The following is a 19,683-nucleotide window of genomic DNA, read 5'->3' as shown; positions in this document are numbered from 1 at the left end:
CACCCAAAAGTCTGATAATACACATTACACACTATTCTACATATATCACTTATCACATCATTCCTGTTGTTTAGCGTTATGGAAACTCCGGTCCACCAAGTCTTTCAAAATCCTCCAATACTTCTCTAGCCCACCCCATAAGAGCACCCGGGGCTGCATACTCACAAGTAGCTCCATGAAGTTTATCCTCAAGTATTTTACGAGTCACCTGAATCTCATTCCGAAGCTCCTTTACTTTCCTGTCAACATCTATAGTCCTTATGATATGTTGTAACTCCTGAATCTGGGCCAACAAGGCCTCTCGTTCTAATAGAAGAGCCACATACTTATGATATGGGACAGGGTGTGGAATAAACTGAAAAGATGCACCCGCCATCGAAATTCTGGTAGAATCAGAATCAACAGGTGGGGGTCCTCGAATAAGTGGTCTCACGCCAGGAAGTAGAATAGCTTGTAACGGCGCAACCGTCACAACTGGTACTATAGCTGACACCGGTGGAAGAGCAGGGCGTGGAGCAGCTGACGCTCCTCTAACTGAAGGCTCCGAGTGATCAGAGGATATTGAAATAAAGGAATCTGTCATCGCCGCTAGCTGAAAATTACGCTTCTAGATAAGAATCTCGAATCTCGCCACGAATCATACTAAAACCTACTAATTAGCCACACTCAACCTCTCAACATTCTATTTCTTTATTTTCTAATACTAATCTTAACCCTCTACCCATTCCCGACAATCTAGGCTTGTGGCAGTAATTTTAAACCTTCGCTCTGATGCCAAACCTGTGGCGCCCTCCAAACCCGGGTCAGAAGTTTGGGGTCCACAACACACACACACACCATATTTAAACCTGTTTATGAATATAATAATATATGCAATGACCCTACTTACCATAATCAAGGATCGCAACAGTTTAAAGTATGTTCACAAGCCACAATCTTATTTATTACAAACGTACCAAATCCTAAATTTATTTATCTTACATCTGAAGTCAAACTTTATTATAAACTTTTAGCACACACTAAGCCACACAACTTCCGCTAGCTTATTCCACTACAACCTATAAACCTAGCTGGCACACTCGACTGGGGATTCTCGTCATCACCATTTTCCTTTTTAACTGGACAAGAGCATAAACAGATTCGCAAGAGTGAGCTAACTAGCTCAGCAAGTCATAATGACAGCACTGAGATTAAATAATGATCAATTGAAATGACATAGGGAATCAAGTTTTCTGATAAGCAATGATTAGAATTGGATATTCACTTTTATTTTAAAAACCAAGGTTAGGCTGGTGATCAGTCACGCACTAACCCCGAGCAAAGCTCCCAACTTTGCTCTATATACTGGATCCAAGGCACACATTGACCTATTATGACCACGAATCTGGCCCGATCATGAATCTGGTCCATATTTAAAAATAATCTAATTCTATAATAATAACATGATAAATAATGTAATTCAATAAACTAAATCATAAACAACATTTATCTTGAAGTGTAAGGTAATTTACAACACCATGAAGGTATAACAAGGTAAACAGGAAGATTGACTTTCAAATTCAGGGTAAGAATCAAAGTGTAGAAGACCAAGGGTGCAAAGGTTACAAGGAATGGTCTCCTGTTATACAAGGCATAAAGGTTTGTCTGTTAAGCAATCTCATATAAAGGATCGGTATGTGGTAGATATGTATTTGTGGAATAGTATCAGATATGTGTGGTTCGTATCAAAGGATTCAACAATCAATGGTTTACAAGAAATCAAGCTCGCGGCTCAAGATCAATAAGAATCAGGGTTTAGGGTTAAGTATTGCAAAGTACTCTCAATATAGAATATGAACTACTGGGAATAATTGCAACATAATGAAAAGAGTTCCAAAGTATTCACAATTATACTACAAGAAAGTTCAGGGACACTTGCCTTATCAATTCACTTTCACTTTACTAACACTTGTCAATTGGTTCCCACTCACTGATCACTTGCTTTCCCTTTCTACGCCTCGCTTCCTCTGTTAGACATCACATATACTCATCAACACTACTTCTCATCTCATTATATTCGATACAAGCTTTTCTCTACCCTTCGTTTCACCCAAATCCGACGTACGGATTGAAATTTACAACAAAAACAGTCAAACAACGCACATACAATCATATTATACAGTAATCAGATCACATAAAATACATAGCACGTAAGATATTTGATCAAAATAATTTTTCAAAGAAGATTCAGGGTCAAAATGATTTTCCAGGTTTTTAATACGAATTTTTGAACATTTTCCGGAATTAAAATTTGACTACGAATCATTTTATAATTAAATAATAGGGTTCGAACACCCGAATTTGACTTTAAAATAATTTTATAATAATTATCGAGCCTTGAAAAAAAATTAAATAATATTTTAAAGCTCGAAACTATTTTTGGGATTTTTAAATCAAAAATAAATAATTAAATCCAATTAAATAATTAATTAATAACTAATTAATAACTAATTAAATTAATTAATCAATTAATATTAAAATTAATTGACTAATTAAATAATTAATTATCAACTAAAATTAATAAATTAATTAATTAAGATTTATTTTCGAATTAAAATAATAATTTTCAGAATTAAAAATATTAATTTTTGGAATTTAAAAATTCATAAAAAACTAATTTCTGAAAATTAAATAAACAGAATATTAATTTTGAAAATATATGAAACATGAATCTTATTTTTATAAGATTTTGAAAATACAGGGTTTGATTTGCAAAGAAAGGAAAAGATCGAGGACTAGACTGTAGTTTGGCCTCGTCTTCTTCCTTCGGCACCGTCGACGGCGGGGAAGTCATTAACGGTGACCTCCGTCGTCCTTCAAGCTTTCCGGTCAGGCTAATCGAGCCCAAAAATGCATAAAATTAACTGGGGATGAACTACACATTCCCAGGAACCAATCTGCAAGATCAGTTCAGCTGGAAAATCAACGAATTAATCAGAACAACCGACTGAAATTTTTGCCGCCGCGAAGCTCGATTTTCCGGCGAGACTTGTTTGGAACAATCCAGGAATAGTTCGGTGCACACATATACATGAATCGATCCCAAATTTAACCAAGAACACAACCCGATCATTCAAATCGTCTAATAACCTCTAATGAAGAAACACCTAATTTTCAATTGAAATTATTCAAGAACATAAATCCTAATTTGTGAATCCGAGAATCAAACACACTTTTCTACATGTTATTGAACTCGGTTTTTGACATATAATATACCAAAATGACCAGGATGAAAAGATCTACATGATTATGCCATCAAATCATATCAAGAACATCAAGAACAAAAATTCATAATTTAATCTTTAATTAATTCGAAATAAAATAATTAAATAAGAAAAATACCTTGATTCTTGCACAAAAACAGATGATTAATTCAGAAAGAGGTTTTCGAGAGCTTCATTTTGATATATTGCACGCCCGAATCGGAATTCGATAACACCTTCGTTTGTGCGATTGATTTTCAAGAACACGATATTTTATTAAGGTTTTCTCTGGTTTTCAGTGGTTTGTACTGTCTGAATATGATTATACAAGTGAAATGAAATAAGAAAAGAGCTATTTATATTTACGAACTATTAGTACATTCTGGATCGTGTTGGATCGATAAATACGTTGTTTTGCCGCTAAGTAACTATAAATACGATCATTTTGGATAAGGACTATCCTGTTTTGGATAAGTACTATCCTGTTTTGGATAAGCATTATCCTATTTCGGATAATTATCAACACCGGGCTTTTATAAAAGGATTTGTACGAAGATAATGTTATTGAAAAGGGTTAGCGTATCGAAAATATTGCGTTGGGCCGCGCACGGGTCAAACCGTAATCCGGATCGAAAAAGTCAAAATATGGAAAATGTCTGAAATTACCAGATTAGGTTAGAATGGAGTTTTCGGAAGAGTTTCGGGTTACAAAAACGTAAAAACGGTCGAGGTTGGATGATTTCCGGCTTTATAAAATAATTTTGTAATTATTCAGAAAATAATTAATAAATTCATAAATCAGTATGAAATCATATAATACTCCAAAACTTACCAGAAAAATATCTTAATTATCTATATTTTATTCTGAACATAATAAAATTAACATACCTAGACTTTACCACATATAAACATCCACATAACCACACCAATCATCAAATACTTCACCAAAAATCACAAAAAAATATTTATTGATAAAAATAATTACACGTCATGTCCCGGATATTACACTAACAGCCCGCAAGGGTTGGCTCAGTTGATTAAAGAAAGGAAAATTATCCTCTTGGTCACAGGTTCGAATCTCACAGGAGGAAAATTTATGATTATGTCTCCTGAGCCAGAGTCTGTCGCTTAAATGCGGTTTACCTTGGTTCACGTGGTTTGCAGGCTATTGCGTGAGCCCGTAGGGTTTACCCAGTGCGCACCCGAAGGGTAGCGGCTGCGGGTTACATGCGATAAAAAAACATGGAAACTAACTCTTACAAAGAAGGATCTAGAATCCGTTGTCTTACAGGAGTCCTAATTACCTTATAAGTTGGAGAGTTGTCCAACAAGTCTTCCAACCCAACTCTAATCCTAGACTCAACATCTATATAAAGGACTCTACCCCTCAACCTATAACTACGTTTTTGGCCTGATTCCTTACAACACAAAGATACGCAGACATCTTGTAAGGACCGTTAATCCCAATACAGTAACAACCATTAAAACTTGAAGCGCACATACCCTATAATTAATTGTTAACGAAACCCTAATTTTTATTTCAAAACACTAACAACTCATATTCATTTCTTGACAAAATAATCATATTCATTTAATTCACTTGTTTGCAATTGTTACGAGTAAACAAGTTAATTTAGAATTCAACTAACAATTTCTTAAAAAGAAATAGGGGCAGTAACTTTTATTCAAATTTCAAATAAATATTAATTCAAGTTAATATTTATAATATGATATAAAATTCTAAAATATATATTATACAATATAATTTATTACTTTTTTTCAAAAATTATTTTAGATTATATTGTATTTTAAAGAAAGAAATCCCTGATTTTGCGGACGAATCCCCGCTTCTTCATTTGTGACAGAGATCTCGAAGTGGGTGAAAAATCCCCGCTTAACAATCGAGATAGATTCGGTGAACGAATCTGGATTCAGAAATTAGGGACGGTACTTGCATTTCCAGTCTCGATATAACCCGATACCAATCCGTAGAATTTTTTTTTGATAAATGTTAGTTAAAGACACGAGACAATTTATATGGAAGTACTAATAAATATTCTTTCCGTCCCATTTATTTATGTATACTTTACTCCATTCAATTTTATACATTGAAAAGTTAACAAAAATAGTGACCGTTTAATAATAAAAAAATCAACTACATCTTCCGAAATAAAAATCGACTATATCTACTAATTTCTCCCGGTACAATTACTTTAAACATTAAATATCGATTGCTCTTACCACCTTACCAAATTTTTATACATTTTTCATACTAACTTAACAAAAGTTGATGATTATTTTTATATTTCTTATATTTAGTGTCCAAACCATTTGTATATGAAGAGGCAGGAAGGAAAAAGCACGAAACACGATGATTTGATTTTGATTAGCTTATAACTTTTCTTCATTTTCATCTTTTTTTGAGTACACATTTCGGTTACTTATAGAGTTTTTTTTAGTTCACATTTCGATTACTTATTTAATACTAGAACTGTATACTGGCAAAGCAATGAATTCGTTATTTAAAATTATAATTTATAACTTACATAAATTTGAATTTAAAAAAAAATTTACATAATTTTTTTATGTTTCCCATAAATAGGTTAGACCACAAACTTATAGAGTGTCCAACTCACATAAATGTTGGGAAGAAAATCATCCATAAGCATTGAAATCTTAGAAAACCGATGCTAAGAGTATTTATGCTTTCCATTTCCACATATTAAAAAATGCATAAAATGGAAAAGACGTAATGTGACACTAAAAAGTAGAAAACAGTAAATTACCAACATACCCTTTAAAAGTATACGTTTCAAAATTCAAACGGTCGAAATTACTTTAATAGACATATTTACCCTTAAGATTTGTGATCTTCAGTAAATATTTAATATATTTAAAATCAGAGGGGGGGAAGTGAGGCGTCCAAGACAAGAGAGCGGCAAAACACACACGCAAAACTCACCTATTTGCCGCTCATTTACTTGATCTTTATCTCATTTCAATCAATATATATATATATATATCTCTATTCTCTATTAACTTCTCACTTGATTATAATTTTTCCCTAATTAAAAAAATGGACCAGTACCAGGTGGTTCCGTCGTACTGTTCCCCGCCACCGCCGCCGGAACCCTTGCCCGACGGCTATCAAATCGGTTGCAAAAAATGCGATAAAGTTTTCTTAGTAAGCCGATCCGTATCGGAGTTTGTTTGCTCTGCTTGTGGATTTACTCAAAAGCCTGAGCCTCGTTCTCATTCACCGCTTCTCGAAAAAGCTAACGAGGTTGCTTCTTTTTCCTCATTTGTTAAATTTAATTAGGTTTTTGTTTGTTGTTATGGTGATCGAGTGCTTTCGATATTTATATATGACTATTTATTTATGTGATCAGGCCTCTACACGAGGTTGCTTGCTTATTTATCCTCATTTGTTAACCTAATTAGGTTTTTGTTGTTACGGCGTGATCTGATTGTTCTAGTTTTTTCCATACGTATATATGACTATTATTTATGTTTATTTATGTGATCAGGCCTCTAGCGCCAACGTCCAGATGTCAATGCCTTCTCTTCACGAGGTTGCTTCTTTATCCTCATTTGTTTATTTAACTAGATTTTTTAGTTATTTTTTGCTATTAGTTTTTGATATGTACATGCTGTATTTTTTTCATATTAATGTCAAATAATTAGGGCTCTTTTCGTGATGTCCAGATTTCGAAGCCTCCTCCTCCTCAGCGGGTGGACTTGAATGTTCCCAACGAAGTCAATGTGGTTGCTTCTCTATACTTATTTTTTTATTATTAGGTTTTTGTTGTTATGGTGTTCTTTGGTCGTGCTATTGTTCTCCAGATGTACGTGTATATATGCATTTTATTTATGTTTTTGCCAAATGATTAGGGCTCTAGCGGTGATGCCAAGCTGTTGAAGCCTCCTCCGTCTCCGGAAGAAGTGAACGAGGTTGCTTCTCTATCTTCATTTATATATCATATTGGGTTTGTTATAGTTGTCGTGTATTCAGACTGTGCTAGTGCTTTTCGTATTTATGCATGTGGCTGTCGATGTGTGTTTATATAGTTATAATATCTACATTATATATATATTGTTTATAAAAGATATCTTAACAGTTGTACCAATGCCAATAGGAATAAATGCTAGTGCCAATAGTAATACATAATAATCCCATGATGTTTGAGGAGAGCTGAAATAAGCATTTATTTGTAGAAATTAGTTTAAAAGAAGTCGGGGTTCAGGGCCTGTCGTTGAAAAAGTGTGCAGCAGTATTTCTAATCTCTGTACAAACCCAACTAAGAAAAATATATAAATGAACCTCTACTTTTAATCTTAAAAGTTTCGGTACATTGCATGGGAGTGAAGTTATCTTCACAAGTTTAAACCATTACAGCTCTGTGTTACTGTAAATTTAGGGTTATCTTCTTGAATAAAATATCTTATCAAGACTGAGAAGGTGTAGTATATATTGCTTTAATGGTTTTTGTCATTTTGTCTTGATTGCGAACTCTACTAATTAGAGTGGACTCAAATTGAAAAAGTCAAATAGTTTGCCTTTAAAGACATAAGCTTTATATGTCCTAGCTGGCAATTATTCTGAAATAGATATTTCTTAAAATAGAAGATGCACGTGTCCTTCTAAATGTGTATCATCTATTTAGACTCTTAAACTGCTGGATTCACTTGGAAGAACATATTGATATTCTTTTCTTTTTAGTCTGCTTGGAATGTAAACCTGATTAGAACTGTACTTATGTTACCTAATTAATTGTTCACAGAATTATCCTACACAACATAGTTCAGCAATTTTTTCCCAGTTGTATAATTAATTTGCATACCTAATTGATGTCAACAACTGTTTAAATACTGAAATATGAAACATCATATTGGTCAAGATTTATCTAATGTTCCATATTCCTTGTCCATAATTCAGGTAGCTATTGAGGTGGAGAGAGAAGAAGATAGTGGCGGTGTAGCCGGAGAAACTTTTACAGATTATGTACGTGCATGTTCTTCATTTAGTAATCTCTAGTCTATTTATGTCATTTTATTATTTAGCTATTTACCTTATATTACTTATTTTAAACCCATTGAAACGGTGCATGTACGTACTTGCAACCTTTTTGTATGTTTAGAATTTTAAAATTATTAATGTTTTGATGCAGCGTCCACCCAAATTATCTATTGGCCCTCCTCACCCAGATCCTGTTGTGGAAACAGCTTCCTTATCTGCTGTGCAGCCACCTGAACCAACATATGATCTTCGAATCAGAGATGGTCTAGAAAGGTCTAAAGCTTTGTCGTGCTTGCAGATTGAGACACTAGTATATGCTTCTCAGGTCTCGTCTTATTACCAAAACTTTTTATCTGTATTTGCTTCTCATTTTTTCCTCATCAATATTATTTAATTTGCATCGCAGAAACACCTTCAACACCTTCCAAATAGTACTAGGGCAGGATTTTTTATAGGAGATGGAGCAGGTGTTGGAAAAGGACGAACGATTGCAGGATTGATCTTGGAAAATTGGCAGCATGGGAGGAGGAAAGCTCTGTGAGTTTATGTTTATTAATTCTTTCCTTGTCACGTATACACAACAGTCTAAAAGCTGTATATTTTATATAAATTCTGGTGTGATAACCTGAATGCCAACTACGTTCTCTTTTAGACCTAGATGTAATTACTTAATGTATTCTAATGTTAAGCACTTCGTCGATGATTGTATGTAGGTGGATTTCTGTTGGTTCAGACCTGAAATTTGATGCACGGAGAGACTTAGATGATGTTGGTGCTATATTTATTAAAGGTAGTTTCAAGTTTAAATCATTGTAACAGTAAATATCTTTATATTAATCTATTTTTTCCATCTTTTGGGTTATCCTCGTCCTTTTCCAAATGCCGGGGTAACATTTTTTTGGTGTGGGAATAAATGGCCAAGTGTTATTCTATTTTTGAGTGTTTACTGGTTCCGTTCTTTTAGATTTATACACTGAAATTGTTTTGAAGCTTGAACTTTCCGCTTCAGGGCACAAATCTATTTATGATTTGTTTGAAATCAGACAAGAGTAAAAAGAACATTGAAACAACAATACATGCAATTTTTCTTTTATGTAATAAATGAACAAAATTTTAGAAGGGAAGTAACATTAGAAATATGTGAAATTAATTTCATCCTCTTGCTCATCTGTAATATGCTTTGAATATATGCACAGATAGCATCATGTAGAGTGTTGAAAGAGCTTTGTATATGCTTACTTTATCAATTTTCTTTATGTAAGATTTTTACTTTGTTGCATTAATTGTGTTCCTCTAGGATTAGGGTAGCATTCAAAAGATTATTTATATCTGTATTCTAGCGTAGAATTTTGCTTATATACATGTCACAAGCATTCATGAGTGGTTCTTACATTAATTATATGTGCAGTCCATGCATTAAACAAGCTCTCCTATTCCAAGCTTGATTCTAAGGCCGTTGGGGTCAGGGAAGGGGTTGTTTTCCTAACTTACTGCAGCCTTATAGCCTCTTCTGCGAACGGACGTTCTCGCTTAAAGCAGCTTGTACAGTGGTGTGGGAAAGATTACGATGGCCTTATTGTGTTCGATGAGGTACCCAGTCTTATCCTTTGATAAAGATGATTTTGAAGTCTTCTACTAGTTTAACTTAAGTTGTTATGTATCCATGAATGTGTTACTGCTATAGTATAAATTGCCAATCTTTTAAGTCATGTTATTAAGAATTGGAAACTATTTTTCAGTGTCACAAGGCCAAAAATTTAGTACCTGAATCTGGAGTAAAGCCAACACGCACAGGAGAAGCGGTTTTTGAGATTCAGGTTTGGTAATTAGAGAATACTGAAGGTTTTTGGTCTTTTGATTTTTTTTTCTGTTCCATAGAAAGATCAAGGATACATTTCCGTTCACTCCCAAGTGTTGTAGAAGCATTTCTTTGGCAACTGCATTTCAATATGAGTACTTTTTAATTTAATTATTTTTTGCCTTAAACCTTTATTGCACTTTAAGGATATAAATTGGGTACTATTTTGTTACTTCTTGTATGCTTAGACTGGGTAGCTTTGTCCCCTGGCCATAGATGGTAAACAATTACCTGCTGTATTTGTTACTCTTTATATTTTATTTTAATTTCATCAGTCTCTAGGCTTTTTACCTGATGTAGAGAATGCGGCACAGGGACACAGTGGTCTGTTTGCATAGACAATAGTGTTTGATACAACTTTACATAATCTATATGTTTTCACGGTACCTATTTCTCTGTATGAACAAGGATAAGATTACCCATTTTCACTTCCTAATTCCTAAAGCTAAGCTCTTTTATTTACACGTGTCTGGATGATTTTTCTGAAATCTCTTTCGTACTTTATCATTTGCTTAATAGGCCTTGCTCCCGGAGGCTAGAGTTGTTTATTGCTCAGCTACTGGTGCTTCAGAGCCACGCAATATGGGCTATATGATTAGACTTGGTCTTTGGGGAACTGGAACATCATTCTTGGACTTTCGTGCTTTTTTAGGTACAGTTATACTTTGTTCTCGAGTCCAACTTGTGTCCTGTTCATTATGGCTGTGTTATGTTGTTGATTTTAATTTGTCACATGTTGAGTTTAAAAGGTAGATATACCTTGTGCTTTGTTAAGATCTTTTAGCATTTGTTCATCAAATTGGCATGGTAAGGTCTACTACAGTTGAAGTTATATTATAGATTAATTTAAAAAACACATATGTATAGATTGATGGTCAAATGTTGTTGCCCAAAATATATTGACGCAACACTAGACTTTTTGAAAAGTCACACCTGGAAAAAAGTAATTCTGACATTTAAGTTAGTACGTTAATGTTTCTATATTTTGAAATTTGAAAAATTTATGGTGCAATTCTTTTTTTTTTTTTTTAATTTCCTTTTAGTTTTACTTGATAGTTTTATGTATTAAAGTTTCAATTTATAAGTCTTAAAGCATCTCTCTGGCTTTAGGTCAATTATCAATAGTTTCTTTTCCTTTCTTCATTTCAAGTATACAGAGATTGAATTTTTTTTACAGGGTCACTGGAAAAAGGGGGCGTGGGAGCTTTAGAACTAGTTGCCATGGACTTGAAAGCAAGGTTTTATGGGTTTTTTTATATGCAACTCATTATTAATTGATCTATATTTAAAGAAGTAAATCACACATGGAACATCTTTCATCATTCAGGGGTATGTATCTTTGCCGTACTTTGAGTTATAAAGGGGCAGAATTTGATGTTGTTGAAGTTCCGTTAGAGGACAAGATGATGGTATGCTGCAGCTTACTAATTAATGGTCTTAGAAATTAGATTATGCCTTTTTGAGGAACTTTTTTCAAAGTTTCTGATCAAGTTAACACATTAACTTCTTTAAAATTTCAGGATATGTACAGAAGAGCGGCAGAGTTTTGGGCTTACTTGAGAGAGGAGTTGCTGTCTGAAATTGCTTTGCTGACCACTGAGAAGCCCGAATCTAGTCCAATATGGCGCCTATACTGGGGAAACCATCAGGTTGATAATCGCAATTTTCATTTTTATTAAGTTATTACTGCATCCATATTTTCATGAGTGTACTGTGTCTGTATTACCTGCAAATTAATTTTATCAGCTAAGTTTCTTTCATTAATAATGTTCATATGTTTTATGGTTGTGTCCTTCAGCGTTTCTTTAAACACATGTGTATGTCGGCAAAGGTGCCTACTGTGGTCAAAATATGTCATCAGGCCTTGAGAGAAGATAAGTGTGTTGTCATTGGTCTTCAAAGCACTGGTGAAGCCAGAACTGAAGAAGCTGTAGCAAAATGTGTGAGTGTTGTCTGCTACATACTGGAAACTAGTTTTTTTTTATCTTGTTCACATCAGAACAATTAAAATGCATTATTATTCTTAGATATCCATTAATCTTATGGTAGGGTATTGAGCTTGTTGATTTCATCTCGGGACCGCGTGAGCTATTGCTAAAATTTGTTGAAGAAAATTATCCATTGCCTGAAAAACCTGAATCTTTGTCAGGTAAGTTGTTTGTTTTCTGAGATTAAGTCCTTGTGCCGAAAGACAAAATAGCCAATTTTTACTAATGACAGGTGAGGGCGGGGTTAAGGACAGAAAGAGGCCTTCAACAGCTGATATTTCATTCAAAGGAAGAGCTAGGAAAGCTGTCAAATATCAAGAAGAAAGTGATACAGAGAGTGAAAGTAATTTGATTCATTATTTTAAAATGACGTGCTTTGCAAGTGGCTAAATTCTTCAGTATCTTCCTGGTTCTTTTTTTATGTTTTGACTTTATACTATATTTTACTATGAAATCTGCAGACCTTGTTTGTTAGTACTTTCTAATATTTTTCCAATTTCTCTAATTTTTTTTTCATATCATAAAATTATTTAGGGATTTTTACTATGTACGGGATTCGATATGTTCTTTTATTAAAAAAGTAATTTGTTACTTTAAACATCATGGTCAGTTGAGAATCTTGGGACACTAATTCCTATCATAATATCTATTTATGAAGTTTGTTCGGTCAATGCAGCTGATTCTGAGCCCGAGTCTGCAGAATCTGATGATGAATTTCAGATATGCCAGATTTGTAAATCAGAAACGGTACTCTCATCTAAATCATTACTGAGCTGTTTGAGTATCATTGGTACCCGTATATATTGTGATCTTTTATCCTTAATTGTAGGAAAGGAAAAAATTGCTCCAATGTTCATGTTGCAAACAGCTCATGCATCCTGCATGTTTAGTGCCACCTTTGAACGGATCACTTTTTGCAGATTGGTCTTGCCTTTCATGCATAGAAAAAACTGAAGAGTCTCTCCAACAAAGACGTGGCTATTTAGCACAAAAACTAGAGAGGTGCGCATACAGTATAGATTTTAGATACAGCTGGAATTTATCATGGTCCAACTCTCACTTCGTTTTTCTTTTTACTGATAATGTGTCAGGTTGGTGTATGAATTAGTTAATCAACAATTTGTGACTGTTTCAGGTACGATAAAGCTACAGAGCGCAAGTCTCAAATTTTGGAAGTCATTCGTTCTTTGGTTCTTCCCCTGAATCCTTTAGATGACATTATTGTTCAGGTTGACTTTCTCGACTTTTCTGTTTTCTTATGCAATTGTTGAATGCCCAACGTAAGTGATAATCTCATCTTTTCCATTTTGGCTGTTGTGCGTTCAAGCATGTCTTAAGACACGCCATTAAGTAAAATCTCTGTAAATTTTATAAATCTATAATTGTTTTGTTTATTTAACTTTTTACTTTTTTACATGCGGCTGCTTTCCTCTTTTTGTTAGTTTGATTGAACATTATGTCAACTCTATTTTTAATTCTGGATCCATATCTATGAGATGTTGGATGGATTTGGTAAATATATTTTCTTGGCCATGCTTTAGAGATAGGGACTGAGGTGGTGTAAGTTGCATTATTAGTATTATCTGTATCTTTTACATTATAGTTTTGTTGATGATGCATCTTTCTGGAATTCAAATAATTTGCAGCTTGGAGGTCCTGATAAGGTGGCAGAAATTACAGGAAGGCATCACAGGCTTATTAGGGAATCTAACGGAAATGCTGTCAGATATGAGCCTCGGAACACGTGAGTCTTGGCTTTATTTTCTTCCTGTGTTTTTTATGTTGAGGCCTGCTGACAGGATCTGTTTTCTTGCTCTAGAAAGGATGTGACCATGGAGATGGTCAACATAATTGAAAAACAATCTTTCATGGATGGAAAAAAGTTAATTGCCATAATATCTGAGGCTGGATCTGCTGGCGTGTCATTGCAAGCAGATAGAAGGGCGATAAATCAGGTATAAGTGAATCCTTGACAGAATTGTACCATTCTTTTTCCAAATTTTGCTGCTACACAAAATTTTAATTTCCTCCTTTTTCTCCTTGCTCCAATGCCTGGCATACCAACTATCTTTTCATTTTTTATTTATGTTGTGAATTTAATGTACTGTTATATAGAGGAGGAGGGTACACGTGACCATTGAATTACCCTGGAGTGCTGATCGTGCAATTCAACAGTTTGGAAGAACTCACCGATCGAATCAAGCTTCTGCGCCAGAGTATAGGTAGACAATGAGTCCAATTTTATGTAACATTCATTTATAGGCAGAAATATATGACTTTTCAGAATAATATTCTCTTGGTTTAATTCGTAAGTTGGATATAATATCTGTTTTATTCCATGTATAACAGGCTACTCTTTAGTAATCTTGGTGGTGAACGCAGATTTGCTGCCATCATTGCGAAGAGACTAGAATCTCTTGGGGCACTTACACAGGGCGACAGGCGGTAGGTTGGTTTATAGTTGGCGAGATTCTGTACTTGTGTATATATAGACAAGACAAAATACTGCTACTATCAGTAAGCACTATTGAATTACCTTGCTGCCGTTTGTTGTGTAGAGCTGGACCTTCACTTCGTGCATACAATTATGAAAGCCCATACGGAAAAAGAGCCCTGGCAGAATTCTACGATGGAATTGTGAATAAGGTTTCAGTATGTAGTGTATTATAATAGTGTCATATCTAATGCTCCTTCCTCCTGTTTTGGTTGGTGCCTTGCTGGTATCGTTGGGAAAATATAAATGTTTAATTCTCGTGCTGCAGAAATCTCTTCTAGTTGTACCTCCCGGATGTTCCCTTGAACAGCCGAATACAATTGAAGATTTCATTGTCAATGGAAAAACTGCTCTTGTTTCTGTTGGATTAGTTAAAGACGACACATATGTTGGTAGGATATCATCAGCATAATGGTTACCTCAATCCATTGAATATACTGAAATTTATGTGAGCCGATGTGAATGTTTAGGGAAAAAATGCTGGAAAACTAGGGCAAAAACTGCATGTTTCATTATGAATAATCTGACATAATTTGTCCAACTTATTGTTTAGATGTGAAGAACATGCACAATGTTGGACGTTTCCTGAATCGGTTGTTAGGGCTACAACCAGAGATACAGAATTTGTATGGTTTATATTGAATACGTGCTAATACACTTCATTTGTTTCTTTTTTAAATCTTGTAACATGAGTGTTGGACTTTCAGGCTTTTTGATTTATTTGTGAGCATCCTTGATCTTCTAGTTCAAAATGCACAACTCGAAGGTCAATTTGACTCGGGAATAGTAGATTTGAAAGCCAATACAATCAAATTAAGTGGACCGCCAAAGGTTACGACTCTGCTTTAACTTGTTCGGCTTCGTTGTGGAAATTTGAGTTATAATTTTTTTCCATTCTCATTGCAGAATGTTCACATTGACCATCTATCTGGAGCATCCACTGTTTTATTTACATTCACATTGGATCGAGGGTTCACTTGGGAGGCATACCAACTATCTCCTAGTATTTAAATGATGATGTTCAATGCAAAAGTTGCATTCCGGTAACCTCTCCACTTCTTTGCAGGCTGCATCAACGTTGCTTGATGAGAAGAGAAAGAATGTGACTGCTTCCTCTAGAACTGCATTCTACGAGTCTAGGAGAGAATGGCAGGGGAGAAGGCACTATCTCTTGGCATTTGAAGGGTAAACTTTTTAGTTTTGAAGAATATTAGTACTTTAGCCTAAAGACTGGACCTTTAATTCTTCTTCAAGGCTTATTGGAAAAGCTAATAAAATAAACATTGTTTTCAGTTTTTAATTTCTGAGGTGTCTTTTAGGTCTTCTGGAATGTATAGAATTGTTCGTCCTGCTACCGGGGAGGCAGTCAGGTATTGTCGACTTATATCTGCCCTTTATTTTTTTGCTGAGAATCCTAATATTACGGGGTGCTTGTTGTTTTAACTAGTACGTGACTTTCTTCAACTCTTCCATGCCCAGGGAAATGCCTTTTTCAGAGCTGGAAGAGAAGTATAGGAAGTTATCCTGTTTGGAGAAGGCTCGTACTTGCTGGGTGAATGAGTATTGTATATCATCTAAACAGGTTAGGAATACATCTGAATGTTATATGCGTTTGTTTGGATAGAGTTGGAACATGATGTGCTGATAAAATTATAGGATCTATATTTTCATTTCCAACCTTTTAAATTCTAACAATTATGCTATGATTCGTATATCCATTTCATGCGTACAGTGTCATTTTTATTCTCAAACTCCACATTGTTTACACTTTTTTTAACATCTTTTTGTTTTGCTGCATCATTTTTCCATTCGTCTCCTTTTCTTTTATCTTTAAAGCTTCAGTCCAGTCTCTAGTTGTGTTCCTACCTGATCTGTTCCAAATGGAATGCAACATTGGCAATGCAGTGTTAGGTTCAGCAGTGCAATTGTTCAATTCCTCTCGTTTTTAATAAGCCTAAGTTGCACAGCTGTATAGTAGATGAGTTTTTCTTGCTTCATTACATGTGGCCATGTTTTGGATTATGTGGAACTAAAAAAATATTAAATCACATCCCTTAACACAGATCTTTTTTAGTTTTTTTCGTTGATTAGATTTTACTTCAAAATTCAGCTTTGGATTTTAGTCTGAGTTGCAAAAGCAAGCACACACCATACTTTTATTCCTTTCTGGTATTAATAATGTCAACTTGCAGTGCATGCACGGTCCGAATTGTAAGCTTGGTGATTTCTGTACCACTGGCAGAAGATTACAAGAAGTAAATGTGCTGAGCGGCTTAATACTTCCTGTTTGGGGAACTATAGAAAAGACACTCAGCGAACAGGTAAGTGAGAGCCTATTTTGTGCCTGATTTCTCCCTCTTAATTGTCTGTGAGTTTGTTCTAAAAACTATTATCTGGATTTTGAGGTGTTAATCACTGTTGAGCCATTAATATATCTGCTTGGTATTTATATTTGTATTCATGGTCAAGAAAACAGGACGATGGTGTTAGCGGAACCATACACATATAATTAATATTTCCTGCTATCCGTTGAAAGCAAATTGTTATCTACACATATGTTAATAATGAAACCTGCTACCCTTTGATCCCATCCCCTTTCGGTTGTCCTTCGACTTTTTGGCACACATTTTGAGTTGTAATATATATTATTATTTTTATATTATCGAGTTCTACGACATTAACATCAATGTTTGATGTAGTTTAACTGTTTAAGTCATCTTTTTCACTTATCAATATGAATTCTTGTTCTCTTATGGGCTATATTTCCCATTTGCTTGTATGCATACACAAACTCGAATATGTACTATGCTGGCGAGAGTTCAGTTCAAAGTGTTTGATCACATTGTTTGAATTTAATAAAAGAGGGTCTCTTGTTTGGGAGACTATGATATGAATGACTAAATAACTTTCTTGTAGGTTCGGAAAAGCCATAGACGACTCCGTATTGTGCGCGTAGAGACAACTGCAGATTGCCAGAGAATTGTTGGATTACTTATCCCGAATTCTGTAGTTAATTCTATATTAAAAGGTCTCTCTCTCTCTCCCCCTCTCTCTCTCTCTCCCTCTCTCCCTCCCCCCCCCCTCTCTCCCCATTGCCCTCTCTCCCTCCCTCCCTCTCCCTCTCTTCCTTTCTCTCATATATATATTGAAATGTGTGTGTTTGCATTTGTGCACGTTATATTTTTGTATATATAAATTTATGCGTGTTTGTCCGTCTACAAGTGTTGTGAATTTATAAATTGCTTACATATATTGTGGCATGTAAGTTTTTGATTATGCAATTCTGATGTTTCTTTGAATATATATCAATTTGGATGCAGATTTGGTACAGGTTAAAGATTTTGATGATTAACTTGCAACGAACATGTAGATCAGTTTCGGTGGAGTTAATACATAGCTTTCTTTTGCTCTACCAAAATGCAATAGCCTTGTGCTTGTGTAGTACCTTTTAGCTCCTAGAGATGTAAAAGTTGTTATGGATGTGTGGAATCGTTCAAATTGGTGATTATTTAAGCATAAATATCTGCACTTGAATGATTTTCCTTTTGTAAAGATGTTGCTATCCAGATGCTCCAGGTTTTGACAAGGGAAGAGAGGATTCTTGTGTTAGCAATAGATCACTAGATCCAGACATTATTCTGAAATATATAAAATTTTGAAGTAGATTCAATTTCATTTGACATCGATGACTAACAGATCTTCGGGTGGGCTTGATTTGCTAACAGATCTGTCTGGGCATGGTCATTACAAAAGGAAGTACTTTTGTTCAGACGAGTTTGCAGACCATAACCATATTGTAAACTTTTGCAGACTAATTAGTGCGGTGACCTTATGGTCATCAAAAAGGTCACGGGGACCTGATCAGGAGTTAATTTCGGTCTACCGAATTCTGAAATATTAACTCACAGCTACAAAGTAATTGTGATTTTGTTTTTAAGTAATTGGGTAAAAGGCAGGGCTGCATATGAGTTGAGCAAACCGACCCGATTCAACCCAACCCTTTTTCAACCCGAAAAACCCGATCCAACGTAAACTGAATTATAGATGGGTTGTTTCTTGATCAACCTGGCATAAATGGGTTGGGTACGGGTTATAAATATTTTTACCTTAACCCAACCCGATTCATTAATATATTATCCATAATTTTATATAATTTTTTAAGTTAGATATGTATTTATACCTTTTCTCATATGTTTTCACGTAACTATTATAATATCTTAATTTTTTGAAGTTTGATATGTGTATCATATGTTTTCACGTAACTTCTACGATATCTTAAATGATTTGTGTATTTTTTTCCATCTCCAATTTCATATTAAGATTTCTAAGTAATATGATAGAATTTTATTTGTTCAATTTATGTTTGCATATTCATTTTCGTTTACAGATGTATGGTTAATTTATTTGAGAATGCATGTGATTTATGATATGATTTACATTACTAAAACTATGATGTTAATCAAATTTTAATATTAACATTATAATTATAAGTTATACACATTTCATTTTTATTTAAATTTTCAAAATGAACGATAATAAATAGTTTTCAATTTTTTTTTATCGGATTATTCAACATATCCAAACCGACCCAACCCGACCCAAACCGATGTACGACGGGTAGGGTTGGGTTACAGACTTATATTTTACGGGTTGGGTAAAAAAATTTCAAACCGATTTAATTGGGTCGGGTTGTAAAATCGCCTCTAACCCGGCCAACCCGACCCATGTGCAGGGTTCTAAATTTTTTCTAAATTTAATCTATCAAAACTAAGCAGCATTGGTTAAAAAAATGAGCTTTTTTGTATATGAATGTCCTAGACATTTCTAAAAGAAATATGTGGTGCTTTAAATTTTAAATCTAGTCTTAAATCTTCCAGTGTGACCCCCACTTGGTGTGCCTATAAATAAATAGGATCAAAGTTGAGTTTGTTTACACGCTTAATGCTGTTGTCTCTCCTCTTCACTACCTTTAACTATTATATTTTATATTTTGTATCTACCATGTTAATAGCACGAGGATCAACAGCATTCAATGAAAATGCAATTCACGTAACTGTTTATTTTCCTCATTTTTGAAAAAATAT

At 34.4% G+C, this 19,683-nt stretch overlaps 1 protein-coding gene across 3 annotated transcripts; it reads left to right on the top strand.

Annotated features, from left to right (window-relative positions):
- The first annotated feature begins 6,175 nt into the window (after window positions 1–6,175).
- LOC141713068 (protein FORGETTER 1-like) lies at window positions 6,176–18,531 on the top strand. 3 transcript variants are annotated; one of them, XM_074516298.1, is made up of 35 exons: window positions 6,176–6,525; window positions 6,770–6,814; window positions 6,948–7,004; window positions 7,134–7,193; window positions 8,179–8,244; window positions 8,411–8,584; window positions 8,666–8,796; window positions 8,973–9,049; window positions 9,668–9,849; window positions 9,999–10,076; window positions 10,637–10,769; window positions 11,295–11,355; window positions 11,445–11,526; window positions 11,638–11,766; window positions 11,916–12,059; window positions 12,167–12,266; window positions 12,338–12,448; window positions 12,782–12,852; window positions 12,935–13,107; window positions 13,241–13,334; window positions 13,752–13,849; window positions 13,925–14,060; window positions 14,221–14,327; window positions 14,455–14,550; window positions 14,664–14,757; window positions 14,868–14,991; window positions 15,153–15,225; window positions 15,307–15,430; window positions 15,506–15,583; window positions 15,666–15,784; window positions 15,919–15,969; window positions 16,079–16,181; window positions 16,792–16,920; window positions 17,516–17,627; window positions 17,920–18,531. In XM_074516298.1, the coding sequence occupies exons 1-35, from the start codon at window positions 6,319–6,321 to the stop codon at window positions 17,949–17,951; spliced, it is 3,651 nt and encodes a 1,216-aa protein (XP_074372399.1). In that variant the 5' UTR covers window positions 6,176–6,318; the 3' UTR covers window positions 17,952–18,531. The 3 variants fall into 3 exon arrangements, with proteins under 3 accessions (XP_074372399.1, XP_074372398.1, XP_074372400.1); XM_074516297.1 differs by having other exon boundaries at window positions 6,948–7,007; XM_074516299.1 differs by having other exon boundaries at window positions 6,948–7,007; window positions 14,664–14,751; window positions 17,920–18,530.
- Window positions 18,532–19,683: the final 1,152 nt, after the last annotated feature.

The sequence above is a fragment of the Apium graveolens genome, chromosome 3, assembly GCF_009905375.1.
Source record: "Apium graveolens cultivar Ventura chromosome 3, ASM990537v1, whole genome shotgun sequence".
Classification (NCBI taxonomy): Eukaryota; Viridiplantae; Streptophyta; class Magnoliopsida; order Apiales; family Apiaceae; genus Apium; species Apium graveolens.
Note: the sequence above shows the minus strand (reverse complement) of the source record. Positions and strands in the feature narration are given on the sequence as shown.

Bases quoted from the DNA above. Each gene is read 5' to 3' on its own strand.
- LOC141713068 (XM_074516297.1), top strand. From the start codon at position 6,319: ATGGACCAGTACCAGGTGGTTCCGTCGTACTGTTCCCCGCCACCGCCG. The intron at 11,767-11,915 runs GTTGATAATCGC...TGTGTCCTTCAG, and splicing joins TATACTGGGGAAACCATCAG to CGTTTCTTTAAACACATGTG. The intron at 12,853-12,934 runs GTACTCTCATCT...CCTTAATTGTAG, and splicing joins AGATTTGTAAATCAGAAACG to GAAAGGAAAAAATTGCTCCA.